The 20,852-nt window shown below is 38.5% G+C and overlaps 1 protein-coding gene across 8 annotated transcripts in view; it reads left to right on the plus strand.

The window, feature by feature from the left end:
• Nucleotides 1–20,852, plus strand: part of LOC117563965 (dual specificity calcium/calmodulin-dependent 3',5'-cyclic nucleotide phosphodiesterase 1) — a 99,176-nt gene that overhangs the window by 35,680 nt on the left and 42,644 nt on the right. For 6 of the 8 annotated variants that reach the window (XM_034242542.2, XM_034242543.2, XM_034242545.2 and 3 more), the window contains exon 2: nucleotides 15,177–15,957. The exons of the other annotated variants lie outside the window; for them this stretch is intronic. In XM_034242542.2, the coding sequence (XP_034098433.1) occupies nucleotides 15,402–15,957 (556 nt within the window). In that variant the 5' untranslated portion in view covers nucleotides 15,177–15,401. The remainder of the gene's footprint in view (nucleotides 1–15,176; nucleotides 15,958–20,852) is intronic. 8 annotated transcript variants of the gene reach the window in all.

The following is a 20,852-nucleotide window of genomic DNA, read 5'->3' on the forward strand; positions in this document are numbered from 1 at the left end:
AGTTCAGTTCACTCTTATTTAAACAAATACGTTTTATTCAATCATTTTTAAAGTCAAATAAAAAGTGAATACAGTACAGTGTTACGTTTACTTTAATTGTTCAGCAAAATCTTCTAGCCAGCACACAAGAGAGAGAGATAGAATGTGCAGCATGTTACAAATCCTTTACAGCCTTTGATGGCATTATAAAAATGCCAGAAATATACTGCATACAGTACAGCATTTAATAAGCTTGGCGATTAGCCAGATCTGTTGTCGACAGTTTCACTCAATCTCTAAGCTCTTCGCTCGCACATTCGAAAGACAGCTCTTGGCTTCGAGCTAATGCTGGCATAAGTTTTTGTGGGCCGCCTCCGTTTAGGACATTTGTTATTCCGTTTGTGCTGCGTGTGGTAGATTGAGCACTGAAAGTTGTGTGCTAAATGAAAGGCGCAACGAAATAAAACGAAACGAATTTCAGAAACACCTGTCCGTCGTATACAAGTAATAATGGCAGGACACACGCTTTAATCCCTCCGACAGGCGTGAGTTGCATGACAAACTTTGATTAGCTGTTCCCTTTAGTCGCTGCTGTTTGCTGTATACATAAATGCAGGTCTAAATAGCAGTCGACAGTCGTCAGTCGACAGGCAGGTTATAAAGACAGCTCTTTAATGATGAATCGCTTTTTAAGTTCAGGCGAAAAATGAAATCTCCCCATTGGCCATGGTTAAGTGACTTAAGTGCCGTCAAGAACTTTTTTCTCACTCTTCTTTTCTCTTGCTCAACGACTTAACGCTCTTTGTTTTGTTGTTTATGTTGTCGTTGTAATTGTAGTTGTTGTTGTTGTTGCTGTTACTGTCGACGGCGTTTATCTAATCAATAATCGCAAAAAATGTCAAAATAGCAAACGTGCAAAATCTGTGGGGACAATGACAGTGACAAGGACGAGCCTCAATCTCGTCGCCCCAAATCCCCCAAACAGCCGAGTTCTAGTTATGGCTGTGTGAACGAACGTGCTTGGGCCTTAAAAACAAACTAAACCAAACACAAAGCGCAGGCAAAAACAAAACAAAAGTTCATTCGCGTGCACGTGTATGTGTGTGTGTGTGGGTAAAAACTTTTAAGCAAACAATTGTTGGGCAGCACTCGACGGCCTAATAAAATCAACACACACACATACACATAGGACGAAAATCACAATGATAGAAAGAAAGAGAGAGAGAGAGAGAGAGAGAGAAGAGAGAGTGGGAGGCTAGTCGAAAATTGACAGAATTGACGGCCCTGCTGGTTCGTTGGATAATAATAACATTTGGTGGCGCTTTCGCACCAACGAAACTTGATCAAGCTATTTGCCCGCGACGCATATTGATGTCTACTATGCTATGCCCTGCACTGAAATTGTAGCCGCTTAATGGCAGCACCGATGTCGCGTTGTCGCAGGGCGACGCAATTCGGACACATGTCAGGTCTCGGCAAACAGCCGCTAAGTGGATGCTGTCGTCCTTCGCTTCGGTCGTCCTTTTTTGCATTTTATGGCATAATCATTTTATGCAGGTACGACAAACGACTCATTATGGTGCTGTCAACAACGACCTGAGCTAGTAATAGAAGTAAAATGTGCTAATGAAGTATGGCACAAGCCAAGCGCTCGTTGGTTGTCTTGGCCATAACTTAACTAGAGCAAAGTTATTTAGCGCTGTCTGCAGAGAGGTTTTTACCGCATAGCCGGGTAATAAACGACACCATTTATTAATTAAAATATGCTTTAAAATAATATTTAATTAAATCACAAAGTGTGTTAGAAAATTACTCGCATACAATTTAATTAAGAGTACACATCAAGTTTTTCATTTGATTAAAGTAAACTAATCCTTTTCACAGAACAAACATCAAAGCTTTGAACTAAACTTTAAACCTTAATACCATTAACTTGGCTTCATGCTTCAATTTACTTTGCTAAAAGTACAATAGCAGCAAGTAGCAAATATTACGTATACGTATACGTGATACGCTTTGTACTGGCTGCACCATTGCCAAACAATTCAAACTACATTAGTGGGTATTAAATCAGGTACTTTACTTTCCCTCTCTCCCAAATCCATTCATGCGCTTAGTTATAAAGTACCATCAACCAAACTTAAATTACCAAATTACGTATACGCAGACGAGCAAAGCTTAAATGGAATATATTCGTATGTGTTTCTGATACTCAGGCCCATAGAAGTTAATGCAGCCCCAGCTTGAGTACTTTACAACTCAAATAGAATAGAATCAACTTGAGCAACATTTATTTTCGCCAACTGATGCACTTGGCTAGCAATATGTTTGCTGCCTTAAATCAGGGCGCCATAAAGACCAAACACAAATAGACAAAACACACAACACACACATTCGTGCACACGCTTTGCCAAAAATCAAAAACTTCAGAATGCCTTTTTTTGTATGTACCACCCCAAAACAAAAAAACACATAGAGACATACTCACAGTTTGGTTGCCAACTTTTTGCTGACAATTTGCAACTTTTTTTGTGTTTTTTTTTTGTGTGTTGCTTCTCAACGATATTTTCATTCATTGCCCTTTTGTTATTGTTATTGTTTTCGTTTTTGTTACTGCTGCTTGTTTTTGTTGTTGTTGTCCCCCAAAATGGTTTCACATTTCAGCGCGCCTAGAACTATGCAACATTTTGCTTGGTTGCCTGCCAGTCGCAGGCTTTTAAGCTTGCTGTGTTTATTTCCCTCTCTGTCTCTTACTCTCTCTCTCTCCTTGATGTGTTTCTTCGTCTCCTGCTCTGCGTCCTGCGTGCCAGCCAACCAAACTGTTTGGGTAAACACATTTTAAATTTTCGTTTTTCGTATTTTGACAGTGAACTGCACAATCCGCAAATTTGTGGCAAGCCAATGTGCCCCTTGCCTTATGCTCATCCCATTCACCTTTCTCTCCCTCTCTCTCTTTGTCTCATTAAAGGTCTTGCTCATTATGCCGGCTTTTGCATATCTGCCAGCCCATCCATATACTCTATGCACACAGCTCGCCATTTGTAACCATTAGCTCAAGCTGTCTATTTTCATACGTTTTAGTTTTTCTTGCCTTCAACTTTAAATTGCTTTCGACCAAAGCAGCAACATTTCTGACATTAATAGTATTTTTATTAGTTTGAGTTTAGCCACTATCAAATCTTTAATAAGAATTAAACAGCCTTTAAAGTTTGTTATTTATTTCGCAATTCAATCTGAAACATCTTCGTCACTTGATTGCCCTGCGGAAAGCGTAAACAATATTCAGCAAACATTAAACAAAAATCTCCCCAGCTTTCTCTTTTTTTTCTTAAGTAGGCAACCGAAGGCTCATTGCACAATTTGCGCGCACAGTTTTGACATTTTCTTGTGCTTGCTTTTTGCTTATAAACTTTGCGGTCGGCGGTTTTTGATGCCACTTTAATTAGCTAAACTTTCTTTGCGGCGCGACAGCTGCCCTCGCTTCTCGTCTATCTTGAGAACTGAGACAGGTGGCTTCGCATTTGAATTGCTAATCATACTGTTGATTTAATAAGAAAAACACCAAAAACAAAAAAAAAGAAGAAATACGAAACAAATACACGACTAAGAAGTTTTTAATGATGCTGCAGCCAAAGTTTTACATTTTACAATCAGCAGACAAAAAAAGAAATAAAGAACAGTAAGAAAATTTATGGAAGAAAGGGAAACGCAACTGTAATTTGCTTTTAATTAATGCGTCGAAACCGGCTGCCAACTGCAGCGCCAAAGTTTAGTTTTATTTTGAGCTGCCCTTTCGCAAAAAGCTGTAAAGCCGTGCAAGGAATTTGTCAAAAACTTAGTTGAGGATTTTGGAATTTGGATTTGGATGGCTGCCAAACAGGCCATGGCGAGCCAGTTTTCGCTTCCCAACAGACGATAAACCTGTCAAGGCGTCAAATTCTCTCGCTTTCTCTCTCTGACTCTCTAAGGCAGTTTTCTAGCCAGTTTGGTTTATAGAAATTGTGCATTGAAATGGAAATGTGCACATTAAACACATGCAGCACAGAAGAGCAAAGCAACCAAAGTGTTGCTTGCATGTATATTGAACATACATATATAAACACACACATTTTGGTGCTCGACTGCAAGTTTGTTGCATACTTTTTGGGGCAGGCGTCGCAAGGCGATGTTGCATACTAAAAACGACTTTGAACGAATATTGAATCAATAAGGCAAGCTCGCAAGCAAATAAATCGAGTAAATCGCCTTAAAGTATGCTGTTGAAATTTCAAGCACATGATTTTGGCAGCTCAAAGATTAAAGCAAATGCAAGCAATTATATTCCTGTTTCGATTGTAATTTTCAAATGATTTACAATTGAATTACACAAAAATGCCTTGCGTACGTGACTCATACATTTGATTGTTATTCCTAGGCCTTTTAATTGCATTCCAGCACAGCTTATGTAATGTGTGTGTGTGAGACTTGAGTCCCCCCACCGACAAAAGTCACAACATGGCTCTGCTTTCAGGGCCTGTCGCTAATAAACTTGATAAATGGCAAATGGCCTGGTGTCTCGGGGTCCTCCGGTGCTCGACATGAAAACCTCTGTGCGTCATTTTGAATTTCACGCCATTAGAGAGAGATGTGTGTATGTAAGGCAAATGTAGCCGTAAGATTTGAGAAATGGCGCATCATTAGACTCGAGACAGGCCAAGTGGTGTCGAGTGTCGAGTGTCGACTGATTCGGCAAGTCATCAGTGAATGGAGGAAAAGCGAGATGTTTCTTCGTATCGTTTTATTTACCCCAAAAAACAGTCACAACATTCGTTGTGAGAGTGTGTGTGGCAAGCGCAAATACACAACAAATATGAAGCGTATTGCATAGCCAAAAAAGAGAGGGAAAGAAACGTGAACAAAATAAGCGTGGGCGTTGGGGCGTGGCTGTCAAAAGTTGGCATATTTGTCAGACGTTTGTCATGACGTTGTTGATTTTCCCCCATCTGCAAATAACATATTTACACACACATTCATATGTGACGTAATGCGCTTGACTCGACTCTCCTTGTCTAGGCAATTTTGCTCCACTGTAACTCTACTCGGCTTGGTAACTTGATCAAAGTAGCTGCAATTTCCACAAAAGCTAAGCCAAGCATGAAATATAATCACAATTTCAGCATATTTGCTTATGTTTTTGAACGTCCATACGTCTAAAACATATTGCCAATTGTTCGCTTCAATTGCTACTTTGGCTCACTTTCCTACATTACGTATACGCACTGTTTGACTCTTCAACTGCAAAAATTCCAATCTGCACACAACTTTCGTTCAAGAAACCAAATAGCACACATACATACATGCGATAAAGTTTTGTAGCTCAGGTAACTTTACATACATTGTGGAAATGCAGTTGTTGCCAAGTTTCAACAAAACTTTCTCAAATGCCGCATTGAAGTATTTGCAATTAGTATACAATGACACAAGTTGAATTGCAACAAATTAAATTTCCTACAAACTCTATTGACACCAGACTTGGTTGGGCAAGGAATCGATTTAATTTTATGAAGAATTAAATTATGGGAGAAAATTATATTGAAAAACTTTCAAACATTGTATGTCTTAGAAATTGAGATTTTATTTAATGTTTACCAACTATTCACTACCAGGAATGAAAATAAATTTTAAAAAAATGTCTTTAAAATACGATACAATAATCTTATAGAAAGCAAGCAAAGCCAAAATTCAACTTATATGCAGTTACTTAACTAAGCTCTTTAAAATTGAATATAATTCTGTTTTAAGAAGGGATTGAATTGATTCAAAAAAGTTATTTTGACATTTATTATTCTAAAAAAAAGAGTAATGATTAAAATCTAATTAAATTCGTTTCACATTTGCATTTAATCAAATTAACGTATTTAACTTAGCTTGTTTTAATTGAATACTACAATTAGAATTTTATAATCTACATATGAAATGATTCAATTGGGCAAAAGCAACTGCTTTCATCATTTAAAAAAAAAAAAAAAATAGAGGCAGCACTTCAAATAATTTTACATTTCTCATTGGCTTCTGCAGTTTTATATTCCTGAAACCCGATTAATCCACAGGCTTTTGAAAAGCTATCATTGCATTTGCGAAGTCAACAATGCGAACAAGAATGTTGCACAACATTATACAAAGCCATTGAAACAGTTGCAGTTACAGTTGCAGTTACAGTTTAGCCAAAGAAACGTGCCACATCAATGCCGCTTTTGATTTTGCCTGCCTAAAGTCAATGCTAGCGCCACTCGAATGTGTTGCACAGACTGAGAAGTTTTAGAGAGTCTCAGCAAACGGAACATTTCCAGTCAATTGTGCAAAAACAAGGCAAGTGTTGAAGAGCTCATGTGTGTGTGTACTGCTGCTAAAACGGGGTCTGTTTTGCCACATGAATTCACTGCAGGGTTTGCTTGTTGATAGGGACTGCTGATCTGAGGATTGCGTTGGCATTTCGCATCGAGAGAGGGTTGAGGGGAGAAAGTGGAGCAGTCGAGACTTTGGGTAGCAACAGCTGCAAATGTAAACAGAATGAGGTCAGTTGTCGGACTGTGGCTGGTGCTGGTGTTGCATGTTGCTTGGGCATTAGGGCAACTGTTGATAGACGTGGGCTACTAATCACCAACCATACAGTGCTGGACTGTCCTTTGCACACACACACACATACATACACTAGCTCACACACATTCGCATATCAGTTAAACGACAGCAGACAAGAGGCGTCTCATGCATGGACGCATGCAAATGAAGCCACAAAATGACTTTTAAGTCGTTGCTGCTTCGTATTCCAGCTGCCCAGTGGCGCCAACTAGATTCACAACATTGCGCTATTATATCTCTATTAAAGCGTAAAGTTATTCAACAAGCAGTAGCCATAGAAAATGTGTCACTTTTAGCTAAGTTGCGGTAACTCAATGTCTGTACTTTTTATTTTGGTAGAGTTTCAACGACTTTTAACATACTTGTTTCTGACGCTGCTCTTTCTTTGAAATATAACAGCACACAAAACATTGAGCTATATATTACATATCTATTGATGCTCAAAGTTATTCAACACTTTGTTGCTTAGATTTTTTTAAATAGAATGAAAAAGCTACAGTCGAGTGTGCTCGACAGTGAGAAACCCCCTACCCATTTTTTTTAAAAAAAATAGTATATACCAAAAAATGTCCTTCCCCTTCTACCCGTTTTCAATAAAATAATAATATACCAAAAAATACCGTAAATATACTGAATGCTATATAAATTGGCTTCAATAAAAATAATAATATACCAAAATAAGAAGAAAAAATATACCGCTGACTATATTTGGTATATCGATATACTATTACATTCAAAATATACCATAAGTATGAAAATATACCAGACTGCCAAACAAAGCAGCATATAAAATAATAACTGGATTTTAACAATTTTAATATGATTGCAACGAAATTCAACGCAACGTTATTCACTTCATGTCTATACTTACTTTATATTTTGGTAGAGTATTGCTGACTTTTAACCTACTTGATTCTACTGCTGCTCCTCCTTCATTTAAATGCTTTCGTCTGTCGCCTTTGCACACACACTGCGTACGTTATAAATTATGAATATGCTGCGTCACTTTGATGCGCGCTGCTTCCACTTCCTGGGGACAATTTTGTCTACGACATTTTGAGGTCGCTGTCACTGGCGTCCCCCAACCAATTAATTGTCAATTGCCGCATTATACCCCACTGTCATTCTCGTTCACTCTCTCTCTCTCTCTCTCTCTCTCTATCTCTCGCTGCTCCCTTTCGCTGGGCACTTACTGCACATGTTTGCTGGTGAAATAAAGTCATAAAATGTTGAGCAGAGTCAACAACGAGAGGCTCGGCTCGGTGCTTGGGTGGAAATGCAAACAGCAACCTGGCAGAAGACAGCTACAAAAAAAAGTGAAACGCATGAGACAAAGTTTTTCATTTAGCTGCCGCGTTTGCAAAGTACATAAAAAATTTTAACAAAGGCACACAGCTACACACACACACACACACACAGAAGCCTTGCCGCGAGTTGCGAACGCGCGACGTTTGCGACGTTTTTTGACAATTTATTTATGCGTTTAATAACGACATCATCAGCATGTAAATACGAACACACTCACACACACACACACTTCCGCACTCTTCCGCAGTTCAGAGCGAGGGGCGTGGCAGGGGAAGCGTCTACTCCCTGGCGTCAGTAATAAAAATGTCGCAGATTTGACAATGTACTTTATGTTGTGCGACTTTTTCAAGTCCGCTTCCGCCACATCGTCTCCTCCACTTCCACCTGTCATGCTGTGAGAGCAGCGTTCAACATATTATGTATTAATTTTGAATGACTTAAAGCTGTCGAAGAGAGTGTGAGGGAAGCTGCTGCGTCCGCTGCGTGATCTGAGTGTGTCTCATGGAAATTACATTAATAAAGCAGACACACTCAAGCACACACAAAGTCAGTGAGGCAGGCAGCTCATTAACTCAATTCGCAGACTCAATTCAAGCGACTGAATGCCAAAAGCAACATCTACAACAACAGCTGTTGCACTGTATACAAAACAAATATACAACATACTCAATCCTTCCTCCTTCCCTCGATCCTTTCGTTCATTGCAAATGGGCTCAAACTCATCGCTTATGCGTCAATGGCAAAACGAGAAAACAAACATGGGCTGGCTATAAATAAGCAGCTAATAAGGATAATTGCCTGCTTTACAAATTGTCGCCGCTCTCTTTTCCTCTCTCTCTCTCTCCTCTCTCGCTCCCATCTACAAGTCAAAATAGTAATAAATTGGCAAAGAAAATTGCGTGGCGCAACAAGAAATACGAGACAAGCCAAGAAAAAGCCGCAAACCTTCTTCCTTTTTCCCGCTTCTCCATACAGTTCTTGCCATATGGAAGTGGGCAAGTCCTTTGAATTTTATTTACATGCACACATTTACATATGTATTACATAGGCATGCATATATAGAGAAGACTACTCTACTATATATCCTCACATGGGTGTGTGTGTGTGTGTGCTCGCTGCTGTAGGTTAGAGAGACAGTCTTATTTATGGTCGTGCGGTGCGGCAAATTAATAATGCGACTTTCTCATTTCTGCCTCAGAATGCTGCCTCAGAAATGTATGTAAATGGAATTTGTAAGCTGACTAGCTGACTGCAGCTACTAAAGCCCACAGCTGGGGTCCATACTAAGCAAAAAGGGGCTCCACACCGTCGGCTTGGTATGCAAAATACGGCCACAAGTCTGGCTTATGCAATGCAGTTTAACACAATCGGTTAAGTTTCTGCGGCTTAAGAAAAAAACGGGGGCAATAATTAATTATATTGCGCGAGAGAACGCAAAAGTTTTTAATAGAATTGTAAGGTAGCACAAGGTCAATGAAGAATTTTTAACAAGTAAGAAAATTACAGTCGAGCGTGTTCGACCCGATACCCGCTACCCATTTTGAATAAGAGCAAACAGCGCGGTATTCTTCTTAAAGTATACCAAATTAATATATAGCAAATATAAAAAAAAAAATTGCAGTTGGTATATTGAAAATGTATCATAGAGTACTAAACATACTAAATTGTCAGCTAAGTCAACTAAGACTCTTCATTTTTTTTAGCTGATCGCATCCAGATTTTTAGTAAATTTTTCTATCCTATTTTGTGTAAACTCTTTAGAAAATATTTTTTTTAAGTTACAGACAGATATTTAAAAAAAAGAATTATAAATTATAGGCTCAGTTACTCTTAAAGTATAAAAATACGGTGTTATACAAACTCAAAATATTTCAGTTTACTTTACAACTATTTTCATAAATTATGAAAATTTATTGAAATTATAGCCAAATACTCTAAAGCTAAATTATGTTTTAAGCATTAAATGTCATTTTTATTTTTAAAAAAATTACAATACATTTAAAGTCCTTCGTAAAAGAAAAGTCTTCATTTATTTATTCAAAGTATAAATCGTTCGTAATAGATTTTATAAAAAAAAACCATGTAAGTTATTCTGACTTTTGAATAAGACCATATGTTGCTTACATGACTCGTGTGATAAGTTTAGCTTTGGTCGCCTCTTCTCGCTCGCTCGCTCGCTTACTCTCAACAGCATACTAACGCCGAGGGCAAAATACAAAATAAGAAGAAAAAACACATGAAGGAAGGAAAGCAAAAGGCAATTTGCAATTGAAATGCGGCTTTGATGATGACAAAAACAAAACCAAACTTGCCCATTTGACTTTAGGGCCTGTCGCCTGTCTGGCTTCCTATCATTCCTTTCACATGTCCTTATGCTTCTGCTGTCCCCAAATGCTAATGAGCCAACTAAGTTGTTCTCTCTCTTTTTCGTATAGTCTCGCACACACTCTCTCTCTCTTTCTCTATCTCGCTTGCACTATAAGTGTCACGTTGTCGTCCTTCGTTTCGCTAAAGCTAGCAAAATTTATTACCCACTTCCTGTCAGCAAAACAAAAAAAAAAAAGTAAAAGCCTTACAACCTGAGTATGTGTGTGTGTGTGATGTGTTTTGTGTGTGTATTACATTCAATTACATGCAATTTCTGGCTGGCTATTGTTTGTTATTGCATACACATCGATCGAAGGCAGCAGCTGCCTCGCTTGATGAACGAGCTCCAGTTTTGAGTCCTGCGCAACATTCGCATCTATCGTACTTTAACTCATCTTTTATTTACATCGAGGACAGGCGACTGGCGTCAAGCTGGCGGCCACCACAACAACAAGAATAACAAAAACAACAATGACACAATGTCCGGCAAAATTACAACAATTAAAATAAGGCACACAAGCAAAGGAGAGAGCGAAAAAAAAACAACGCAGAAAAAGGATGCACGGGGCAAACAGATGAGTGCAAATGACAACGGAACGAAAGGAAAATGCAGCTCCAGTTGGTTGTTATTAAACAATGACCCTAAAGAGGGTCTGACAACTTGGGCATACGACTTGTAAATACTTAAAATCTAACCGAAAACCCAACAAAAGCAAATAACACCTCAACTTCAAGTCACAGCAGATCCTAATAAATTTGTAAACTCGAACAATTAAGAACCTGAAAAAGGGTTCAACATACATATTTATTAGACAATGCTGCGCGAAATTTATACAATTCACAATCAGCTAACGGTTGGTGTAATAATAATTGGAAATGTCGAGGGACGCAATTTAAAGAATTGCTTAAAATGTGTTTTTTTGCTTTCTATATATTGTGGAGGAAAATTGAATTTCAGAAGTAGCAAATGCTAAAATATTATTGATTTAAAATTTTGGATAATTCATTTTTTTCTGCACTGCATTTTAAAACAATTGTTACGCAAAAAAATAAAATAAGAAAGTAGAATCTTTTTTCTTTTAAATGCTTAATAAATGACTGAAAATTACTAAAATTGTTAGGCAAAGCGATTAAATCTTTTATTTGGTACATTTAACAAAATATTTTAAATCTTTTTCTTTTGCTATGCATTCAAAATCAAAATTGTAACGCACAAAAATCGATTCCCAAAATAAGAAATTTTTACTCGCAAAAACTTTAAATATTACTGGTGACTTAGATTGAATTTTTTTCAAATCAATTATGGATTAAGTTAAGCTTGTCAGATTTACACAACTTATCTAAGAAAACAGAAAGCTATGTTTGCTTTAGAAAGTCGCAGCTAATTAACACAGCTATTATTGCTCACTCAGTTTCATGCTTAGCCAAACTAATTGAGTTTGACATTTCTTGCGAGCTTTTTGCAAGTACTTGAAATTAGTTCAAGTGTATTCAAAGTTCGTATGTCATGTCGCAAAAAGAAAAAACACATTTAAGTTGTTTTTCTCTGCAAGTCACATTTCGCATTTTCCTGCATATAATCTTTCCCCCTTCCCGCTGTCATTGTCCGCTTCCTCATTTGCTACTTGTGCGCATTGTGTATGCGCTTTTAATTATTTGTGTATGTTTTTGCTGTTTTGCGTCGTTTGTTGTTTTTTGCTCATGTCGTCTTCTCTCTCTGGGCTCTGACACGGTCACGTCCTTGGCTGCCTATGCCCCTTCCCCAGCCCGCAGCCTTAGCCCTTGTAACAGTGCCACATTACGAGCTACATTTGAGCCATGCAAGTGACAGCGTTTTAATTAAATAATTGACTTGTGCCTTGTTGCTTTCATCTCGCCAAACGAGACAAGAAAGCTGAACACAACGCACAAAAACAAACTGAGGGTGAATTATATAGCCAATGATGCTGGTTGATTAACTGAGCTAAACAATAGACAAAGTCAGTTACTTGACTGGAGTTCATTGACAACGCTTTATGGCCAAAAAAAAAAAAAAAAAAACAAAAAACCATGAGAAGAACTATAAGCGCAGTCACTTTATGCGGGTTGCAAAACTTTCTCGTCGATATGCAGCACAACAAAGGGCCAAAACAGCAGATTTACTCGTACAAATAAATGGGCAAAACTATGCGATGCTGATTGCATACAAATTTTAAATTTATGCCACAAGTTCCCTGAACTCCATAACCAATAACCAGATCCCAGAGCACCCACTAAATTGGATTTGGTCTTTATGTTTTTGTGCTTCTCTTGTCTCGGGTCCTTTTTGTGCCCTTTAACCTTTTTAGATAACGCGATTTATGGTCGCCGAAAGCATCGGCAAAATACGGCTAATAACTTGCGGCAGGCGAAACATTAATGGACTTGGGCATTGATTTCCGTAGCCGCCATTAATTGTGTCGTAAAAGCGTTATTGATACATCATTAGGCAGACGATAAACGCGGCGTATGCGCAATATTTACAGCTGACAACGAAAACTTAAAGCCTTCCTCTCATCACAACTTAAAGCTAGCTCTTCAGATATTTTCTTTTTCCATACAACATATATATATTTTTTTTCTTTGCTACTCTTTGAAAATGCTTTTAAGCCCAAACTGTGGCAAGTGGCCAGCAACCCACGCTGTGGCCCTACTAACAAAAGCGATGGTCAGACACACTGTGAGTGTCCTGGAAGTGCCCTTCGAGCGATGGCAGTAAAAGGAAAAAAAAACAGAGAAGAGGGGTAAAAAAAGGCAATAAAAATATAATTAAAATTTGATGCTTATCATTTAAAGTCCACGACCAGCAGCATTCAATACAGCAGCTTTATTTGAATCCCACTTCAAATGAAACTCTTTTCACTAACCAAACAATTGCAATTGATAATGAAACGAAAATTGTTGGTAACTCATATCTCGTTGTTGCCGTTAAGCTGCTTAACTTGTTGTTAAGGTTTCCTAAACCAACTTTAGGCAGAGAGAACCCTTTTAAAATTGATTAACATAAAAGTTAATGCTCATAAATATGAAAATGAAACTTGACGTTTCGTTCGTCCAATCGATCGATATTAGGATGAAAGTTTCTAATGCCCAAGTGGTTGTTGAGGTGACGAGGGATTTCGTTTACAATTAGAATTAATTATTTTAGAAATATCTTAATAGGCAAAACTAATTGGAAAATGGAAGCTACATCAAAAACTTCTTTAAACATTCCCCCACAAGGATCACATATCTAGGGTCTTAAGAAACTTGATTGTTGACATATAAATTTCTCTGGGAGTTTAAACAGAAATGAAAAGATATCACGTATTGCCTGAGACATTTGCTCGACTTCCAGTTGGCAAACATATTTTTTGTGTGCGCTGAACTTGCTTGTCATACCAAAAAGGCTTCGAAACCTTCGGCAACCATCTGTGCTGTCTCTTGGTTTACCTCTCCTCTCCAGGCAGCCTCGTGGCAACCTCTGGCGAACGTGACGCCTTCAAAGTGTCGCCTCGTTTTATTTGGTGTACGTGTCCAATGTAAAGACATGCAAAAATGGACTGGGCCACACACACTGAGTGCCAAAAGTTTAATAAATATCATATAGAAATGAAAACAAACAACCACCGAAAAACAAAAAAACAATCTGCAAATTAATGAAAAATGCTTTTGGCATAAAAATAATGAAGCCAAGTTTTAAGGCGTCGCATTAAAAAATGTGTGTAATAAAAAAATGTTGCACGTAAATAAAAAATGCGAAACATTGCAACAGTTTGAATGGCATTGATGGATTCTGATAAATGGACAGACATTATGACAAATATGCAAATCAATATCCGACTGACAAACTGACCAATACACAAACACGGACACAAACACTCACATGCTACGACAGGCTTGTCAATATTTGTGCGATAAAAATCAGAATCGCATAGTGCTACAAACAATGGCCTGTCATTCAAATGCAAATAGCAGAGAGACAAAAGTAGTTCGAGCGGGGAGAGAAAAAGTCAATGGGTTTCATTTTTTTTTTTTTTGTGGGGCGTGTTTGCGTGTCCAGTCGAATAAATGGCAGCAGTGTGAACAAAACTGCAATTAGAACAATATTGAACAGCAACAGCAATTGGCATTCGTTTAGAAACAAACAAAATGCATTATAAATCTGTTAAAAAAATATTTTGTTCATTCAGAACATAACAATGAACCACAAGCTCTCAATTACCATTGAATAAAATAAAAAGTTGAGACAAACAAATCCCATTATAAAAGCAAGAAAAACATTTGAAATACAATAAAAATACCATAAGAAATATATAGTATATATTTCATTTCAATAGAAATAATATTATTCTCGAATAAATTGCTTAATCCTATAAAAATATATTATACAAATACACTAAAACTCAAACAATTCCAATTCATTTCTGAAACGTAATTCTGTCATTTCTTTGCCACTGTTTATAAACAACTGACAGTTGTTGTTTAGTTCGAGGAGGTTTTCTGTGTTGGCTGGCAGAACAGCATAGAACATAGCTGTCTACTGATGTCAAAATTGAAGTCATTTTGATGGCATTCATAAAAGATTCAGTTTCAGTTTTTACGTTGCATTGTGTTTCGATGGAATTCTGTCATGTACAACGCGTACAACGCTGCGTATGCGTGCTATATATTTGAGATAACAGACTGGCCCATTCCATCTTTTCCTCTCTCTCTCTTACTCTCTCACTCTGCCTGTGTTTCTCTCTCTCTCTCTCTCTCTCTCTCTCTCTCTCTCTCTCTCTCTCTCTCACCATTTTCTATATCTCGCTTTTTGTCTGCATTGAGTCCACGTTCATTTCATTTTCATTCATTGCTATTCATTTGGCCATCGTGTTTGGTTTTAATTAAATTTTCCGTTTGTGTAGACATAAAAGTGGCTCAACATCAAAAAAGCGAAAAGTGAATTAAAGTGCAATCAATTTGAAAATTATACCCAAAAAGTTATTAATTAATTCAACTGGTGTAGGCGTCAAACAGGCATTTTTATCCAGCATCCCACGAAATACCAGAGAAAATGTTATCGCGCGTCGCGTAAAATTCGCAACAAACAAATCGAGGATCTTTAGACTTATTTGTCGGTAACACACACAATGGGCGATACATTGGAAGATGCGCCGCACGCGACGCGACGCGACAAACCGCAAACGTTGAACATTAGTCCCGAGGAGGCAGCCGCTGCTGCGGCAGCAACAAGTGCTGTGGCAACCTCGACCTCTTCAACCGTCTCCGCATCCTCATCCTCCATGCATTATGCGCGAAATCGCACGCGTTGCGAACGGGAACGGGAACGGGAACGGGAACGGGAACGCGATCACTCGAGTGATGGGCTGAGCAAGAGAAATGATGAATTTGTTGGCTTGGTGGCGCCACCGCGACGTGAGAGTCTTAACAGCTGCGACACGCAGCAACAGCAACACCAGCAAGAACGAAGCTTGGCAAGCAGTCCCGGCGGCTTTTCCAGCAGCCTCAACAAAGCGTTGGGCTTCAACAGTCGCAGCCTAAACACAGCATCGAGCGGCTCAAACACCGCCGGCAGCACCAGGTACTCGTCCAGCAGCGTTGTGGTTGGCGGTGGCGTTGGCAATTTGCCCGGCACCACAACGCGCAAGTGTGTCCTCACGCTGGACGGGTACTCGTATGTTATAGGTAAGGATCTGCTTACGTGGCGCCGCCGCACCTGACACGACATAAAGCAACTCAGGCACGTCCCCCGAAAAGCGAAAAAGATAAATTTGTGGAGGAAAAGTGCGGCTGGGACTGGGACTGAGTATGAGATACTTTATTGCCCAAGAGTCACCTTGACGTTGCTCTTTTGTCAAATTTAACTTTTGCTCCAAAGTCAATCCCCTGCGCTGGGCTTTGAGTTTTAATTTCTAACCCGACCTCAACTTTATCTCGGTTGATTCATGCAAACGCATAAAATAATATATATGTATCTATTTTTCTATCATTTCATTGCAGGTAAGTCAATTCAGAAGACAATAACAACCACGCAGCAGCACAAGATGTTGTAGTAGAAGATGAAGAGGAGCTCGCAGAGCAACAACCAGAAACCAGATTGAATGAGACTTGGGCCGAGGTACGTGGCTCATTGCAGCATTAAATTGAAAATGAAATTGAATTTCCCCCAACGAGTCTGGGGCTATTATAAAAGTTGACTACACTTCTCTAACCGTATTTCTCTCTCTCATTTCCTTCCGCTAACAATTCATTTCGAATTGCTGCTTCTGCTGCTGTTGTTGCCGGAAAATTTATGAGAAACTTTTTATGCTTCTTGCATATGGCCAGGAACTTGCTTGTAAACCAAAAAGCGAGTAGCAGCAGCAGCAGATTGCGTATACGACGCGTGTGGCCTGAGTAAACATTTTAGAAAATACTACTGGCCAAAATGAAAATGTATTGCCAGTCTTACCGAAGCAGGTTGGTTAAGCTGGTTACGGTCGAGATTGCATGAACCACTTTTGACTGACAGCCTTCTGTGAAGAACTTTGATAGCAAAGCTTGTACTACGGCGGCTGGACACATGTGTAAGCAATGCCTTTGTCGAACTATCGCTTTCGTCCTCTCCCATGTGAGGCTGTTGCTGTTGTCGTTGGGGGGGCATCGTTTACATGACACAAAACAATTTGAAAACAGCCAGCATCAGTTAGAAACAGGTAAACTAAGCTCAGGCTTTTGGCCAGCTGTTTTTCGGGCTAATAAACTGACACAGACCACAGCAAGTTTTGAGCACAATGCGTATGCTTGTATGTGTGTCTGTTTTCGTGTGCATTTTAGATAAAATTCATGAATTCAATTTGAGGTCAAATGAATTTTGAGAGCCACAACTGAAAGGTAGAAAAATAATCTCCTAAATACCAGTAGGGAACGTTTGCTCTGTGGCGATTTTTCAACCAAATGTGCAAAGTCAATTTGTGGCATCCCTTTATGACCAGCACACATAAATAAATATAGCCATACAATATATTCCCAATGTATTTTCCAATTAAATTTTAAATTCAAAGTGCAAAACAGAACAATGAAATATTGCATTGCAGTTTAAAAATGCTCGACTAAATTCACAGCGGAATTACGAAATTAAATAAAATGAAAAAAACCTTTGGCGATTGGGAAATCCATTTGTATAATTCTAATATACTTTTAGCAGATGCTTTCTATTTGAATGATGATCTCTTAAAAGTGGTAAGCAATACAAGCCATATTTCACATTCACACAAAAATGAAAATTTCGAGCATTGGCTTAAATAAATAAGTGAGAATCTTTGTTTAACTGAGAGTCTCGAGTCCAGATGGTGAATTATTTGCCGTGTTTTGGCCGTTATACTTGCCTTGCAGCGTCACGTAGCGACAACAAATTGTGTGCCGATTTGGGACAATGCCACAAAAGCCCGGGGAAATGTCTGAGGCGACGCCCACCTTACCAACTGCAAAGCGAAAACCAAAAACCAAAAAAAAACAAAAGGAGCAAAACAAACACCGTAAACGTAACCGGCAATGCCGGCTAAGAGACCAAGTGACGATGTGGCGCGCGTCGTCCTTTGGGGTTACAATTTATGGGCGCTGCAATATTTTGCAAATATCCGTAGCATATCCTGCGGTGACAACAGCACCAACAACAAAGCGACAACGTCAAACGAGAATGACAACAACAGACAAACAACGAATGCAATAAATAGTCAAGTGTTTGTGTTCGGTGTCGGGAGTGTGTTGGCAAGTGTGTCCTTCAATTGACATATTACACTTGTTATAGTCCTGGCCGCGGCCGCTTTGTCTCGCTCTTCACTCACAGACAAGGACGAGGCCGTCGACGCCGTCGACATCAGTTGTCTGGCCGGGAAGCGGCAGTTAGAAGTCCCGCTTGGCTGATCAAGCGACATCAACGACAAGTTTAACTTATTGACAGCAGCCCAATTGGTGGAATGGGACCAACTTAATTGATGTGCTGCTCGGGTTGAGATGCCAGAGTCTTTGTGTGTGTGTGTGTTTGGCGAAAAAAAAAGGGTTAAGTGGCCCATTTGGCCGCGGTTCAATGAATTTCCACAGGCATTAGCTAATTTATTGACGAACAAAAGCAGACGCAAAGCAAAAAAAAAGAAGGTTAACTGAATTTAGGAGCTAACGAGGTTTAAGGGCAAATGCGAATTTTGCAGCGCGTTCAAGTGCTGCATACTTTCAGGCGCGCATAAATTCACGACCATAATAAAAAGCATTTTGCCAAGTTGGAGCTCATAATTTAAATGCCTGCTTTGTCTTTGTCTTTGCGTTTGCGTTTATTTGTTAGCCGAGCGAGGACTCGACTCAGTGAAGTCAAAGTGACCTTCCCGGTTTTGGCATTAGTCTTAAGCAAAAGCCCTTGTGCAAATTTGCATAAATTCCAGTCATTGACTTAAACGCACAAACATTTCAATGCATAATGGCAATGCGAGAATGGCAAATGTCAGACCACATGAAAATTTATTGTAAAGCGCGGCATGGGACGAGGGAATTGGAACAGCTTCATTGAATTTTAAAGGGATAATGTATGCAACTTTTTTTTTGCGTAAAGTTCTCTTTTTTTTGCTTTATGCCCAGCAGCTTCTCAATTGCCAATCAATTTTGCTTTTACTTCTCGACAGACGAAGCTTTCCGACTTCACCGGACTTCAAGTGACAGCAAAGGCATAAGAAATGACATCAAATGTGGGAGAGAGCAAAGGGAGTCTGCTGTTTAGCAAGTTATCCTGTAGTAAATTGTTGTAGATGTCTTCAAAACTGTTCTTACACTGCTACAAATAGTTTCACAATTCTTTTCAAACTTTGGCTATAAAAACTAAAACGTGTTCTCAAACTTCCCGTTGTTCATCATTTCTCAGACCACGTAAATCTTTTAGGAATTCGATGTTTGCTTAAAGCACAACATTGTAAAGAAATCTTTAATTTTATATCATTTACAGCGTATCAAAGACTTAAAATCAATTTAATCTTTGAAGCCACTTTCACACACACAAACACAACGTACATATCGCCAGACGTGAAGTTGATTATCAATGTAGCGAAAAAAAAATGTATTTTAATTAAAAACAGTTAAAACGCGGCGCCAGCTTCACAACTGTCTGTGAAATTTATGAAGCCAACGGCAAAATGGCCAAAATGGCGTTGCCACAAACAGAAAACTCAGCACACAACACAGGCACACACAATGGGAAAAGGCTGAACTGAATATGGCCAATTGGCTGACGCATCTCTTTGCTGTTTCTCACCGCCCTCACTCTCGCCCTCGCTCTCACTCCCCTCGGGCTGTTGTTCGTTCAGACATCAAGGTACGCGGCGCGTACTGCCAATTTTCCCATAGCTGCTCAACATTTTTGTAGCATTTAGGCTCAAAGGATTCAACACGTACGTGTTTGTCCTTGCTGCTGCCGCTGTGCGCAGATGTCAAAGAACAGCCGCCAGACAATCTGACGTCGTTGTCCTCGCCGTCATTGTACGCTGCTTGCATACAACACAGCCAGTTGGCATTGTGTTCCAGCATACAAATTCAACCTAATTTCAAAGGATTTTGTGTCCATTGTATTGTACAAAGATTCGCGACACTCGATTGTATTAATAATACAAAATAAATGTTTATTTTTAAATTTCATTACATTTCTGTTTATATTATACGTGAATAACTACAATGTTGTTATACCCGCTATCCATAGGGTAAAATTGCATTAATATTTTGAAGCTAGATTCTTAAATTTACAGATAATAATAACTATAGTTTTTATGATTCCTGAAAGTTTAGTTGCGATCGAATAAAAATTGCAAAAAATAATGTGAGAATTACTTTACTTTCTTACTTGTTTATTAATATTTTGACATTATTATAAACAAAAACATGTAAATATTCATTTTCAAATTTCATTAAATACAAATTTTAGTTATAAAAGAGAAATATTTTTAGTTTTCATTCTTTATTTTTAAAGTATTTCATATTTTGTTCATATTTTGACTTGTTAGCTAATATTGAGTTCATTGATTTCTCTACAGAAACTTCAGTAATAAACCCAGTTCATAAAAGTTCAAAGTATTGCTAATTTTCTTAATTCATTAGAACTCAATCATTATATTCAATATAAATTAAGAAAATTGAAAAGTTCAATTTACAAATCTTAATTTAACAAATGTGCGAGAATTATTGATTAAGAAAGTAATAAAAACTGAAGCTGCTTTTTTAGAACATTACACAAAAATAATTTCGAGAATGAAGTATATTTTGTTTCTTGTATTTATTTACAAATATTCCTTATTGCTCATATCCTTTAATATCTCTCAAATTATTGAAGAAAACAACTATTGGAATCCAAGTATTTACTTAACAAGAATTTTACATTAAGCACAATCAATCAATGAGTCAGAAAATGCAAGAAGGCTACACAGTTTATGTTCTCTTTGTGTTGGCTGCTCAATGTTTGCGCTCCGGTTAATTTGCGAGCAGTTGGCTGGTAATTTTTATTGGCATCTCGTTCTCTTGCGAGACGTTGCCAACTTTCCGGCAATCAGCTTGGCAACAAGGATATC

This window comes from Drosophila albomicans, chromosome 2L, assembly GCF_009650485.2.
Source record: "Drosophila albomicans strain 15112-1751.03 chromosome 2L, ASM965048v2, whole genome shotgun sequence".
In the NCBI taxonomy this organism is placed as follows: Eukaryota; Metazoa; Arthropoda; class Insecta; order Diptera; family Drosophilidae; genus Drosophila; species Drosophila albomicans.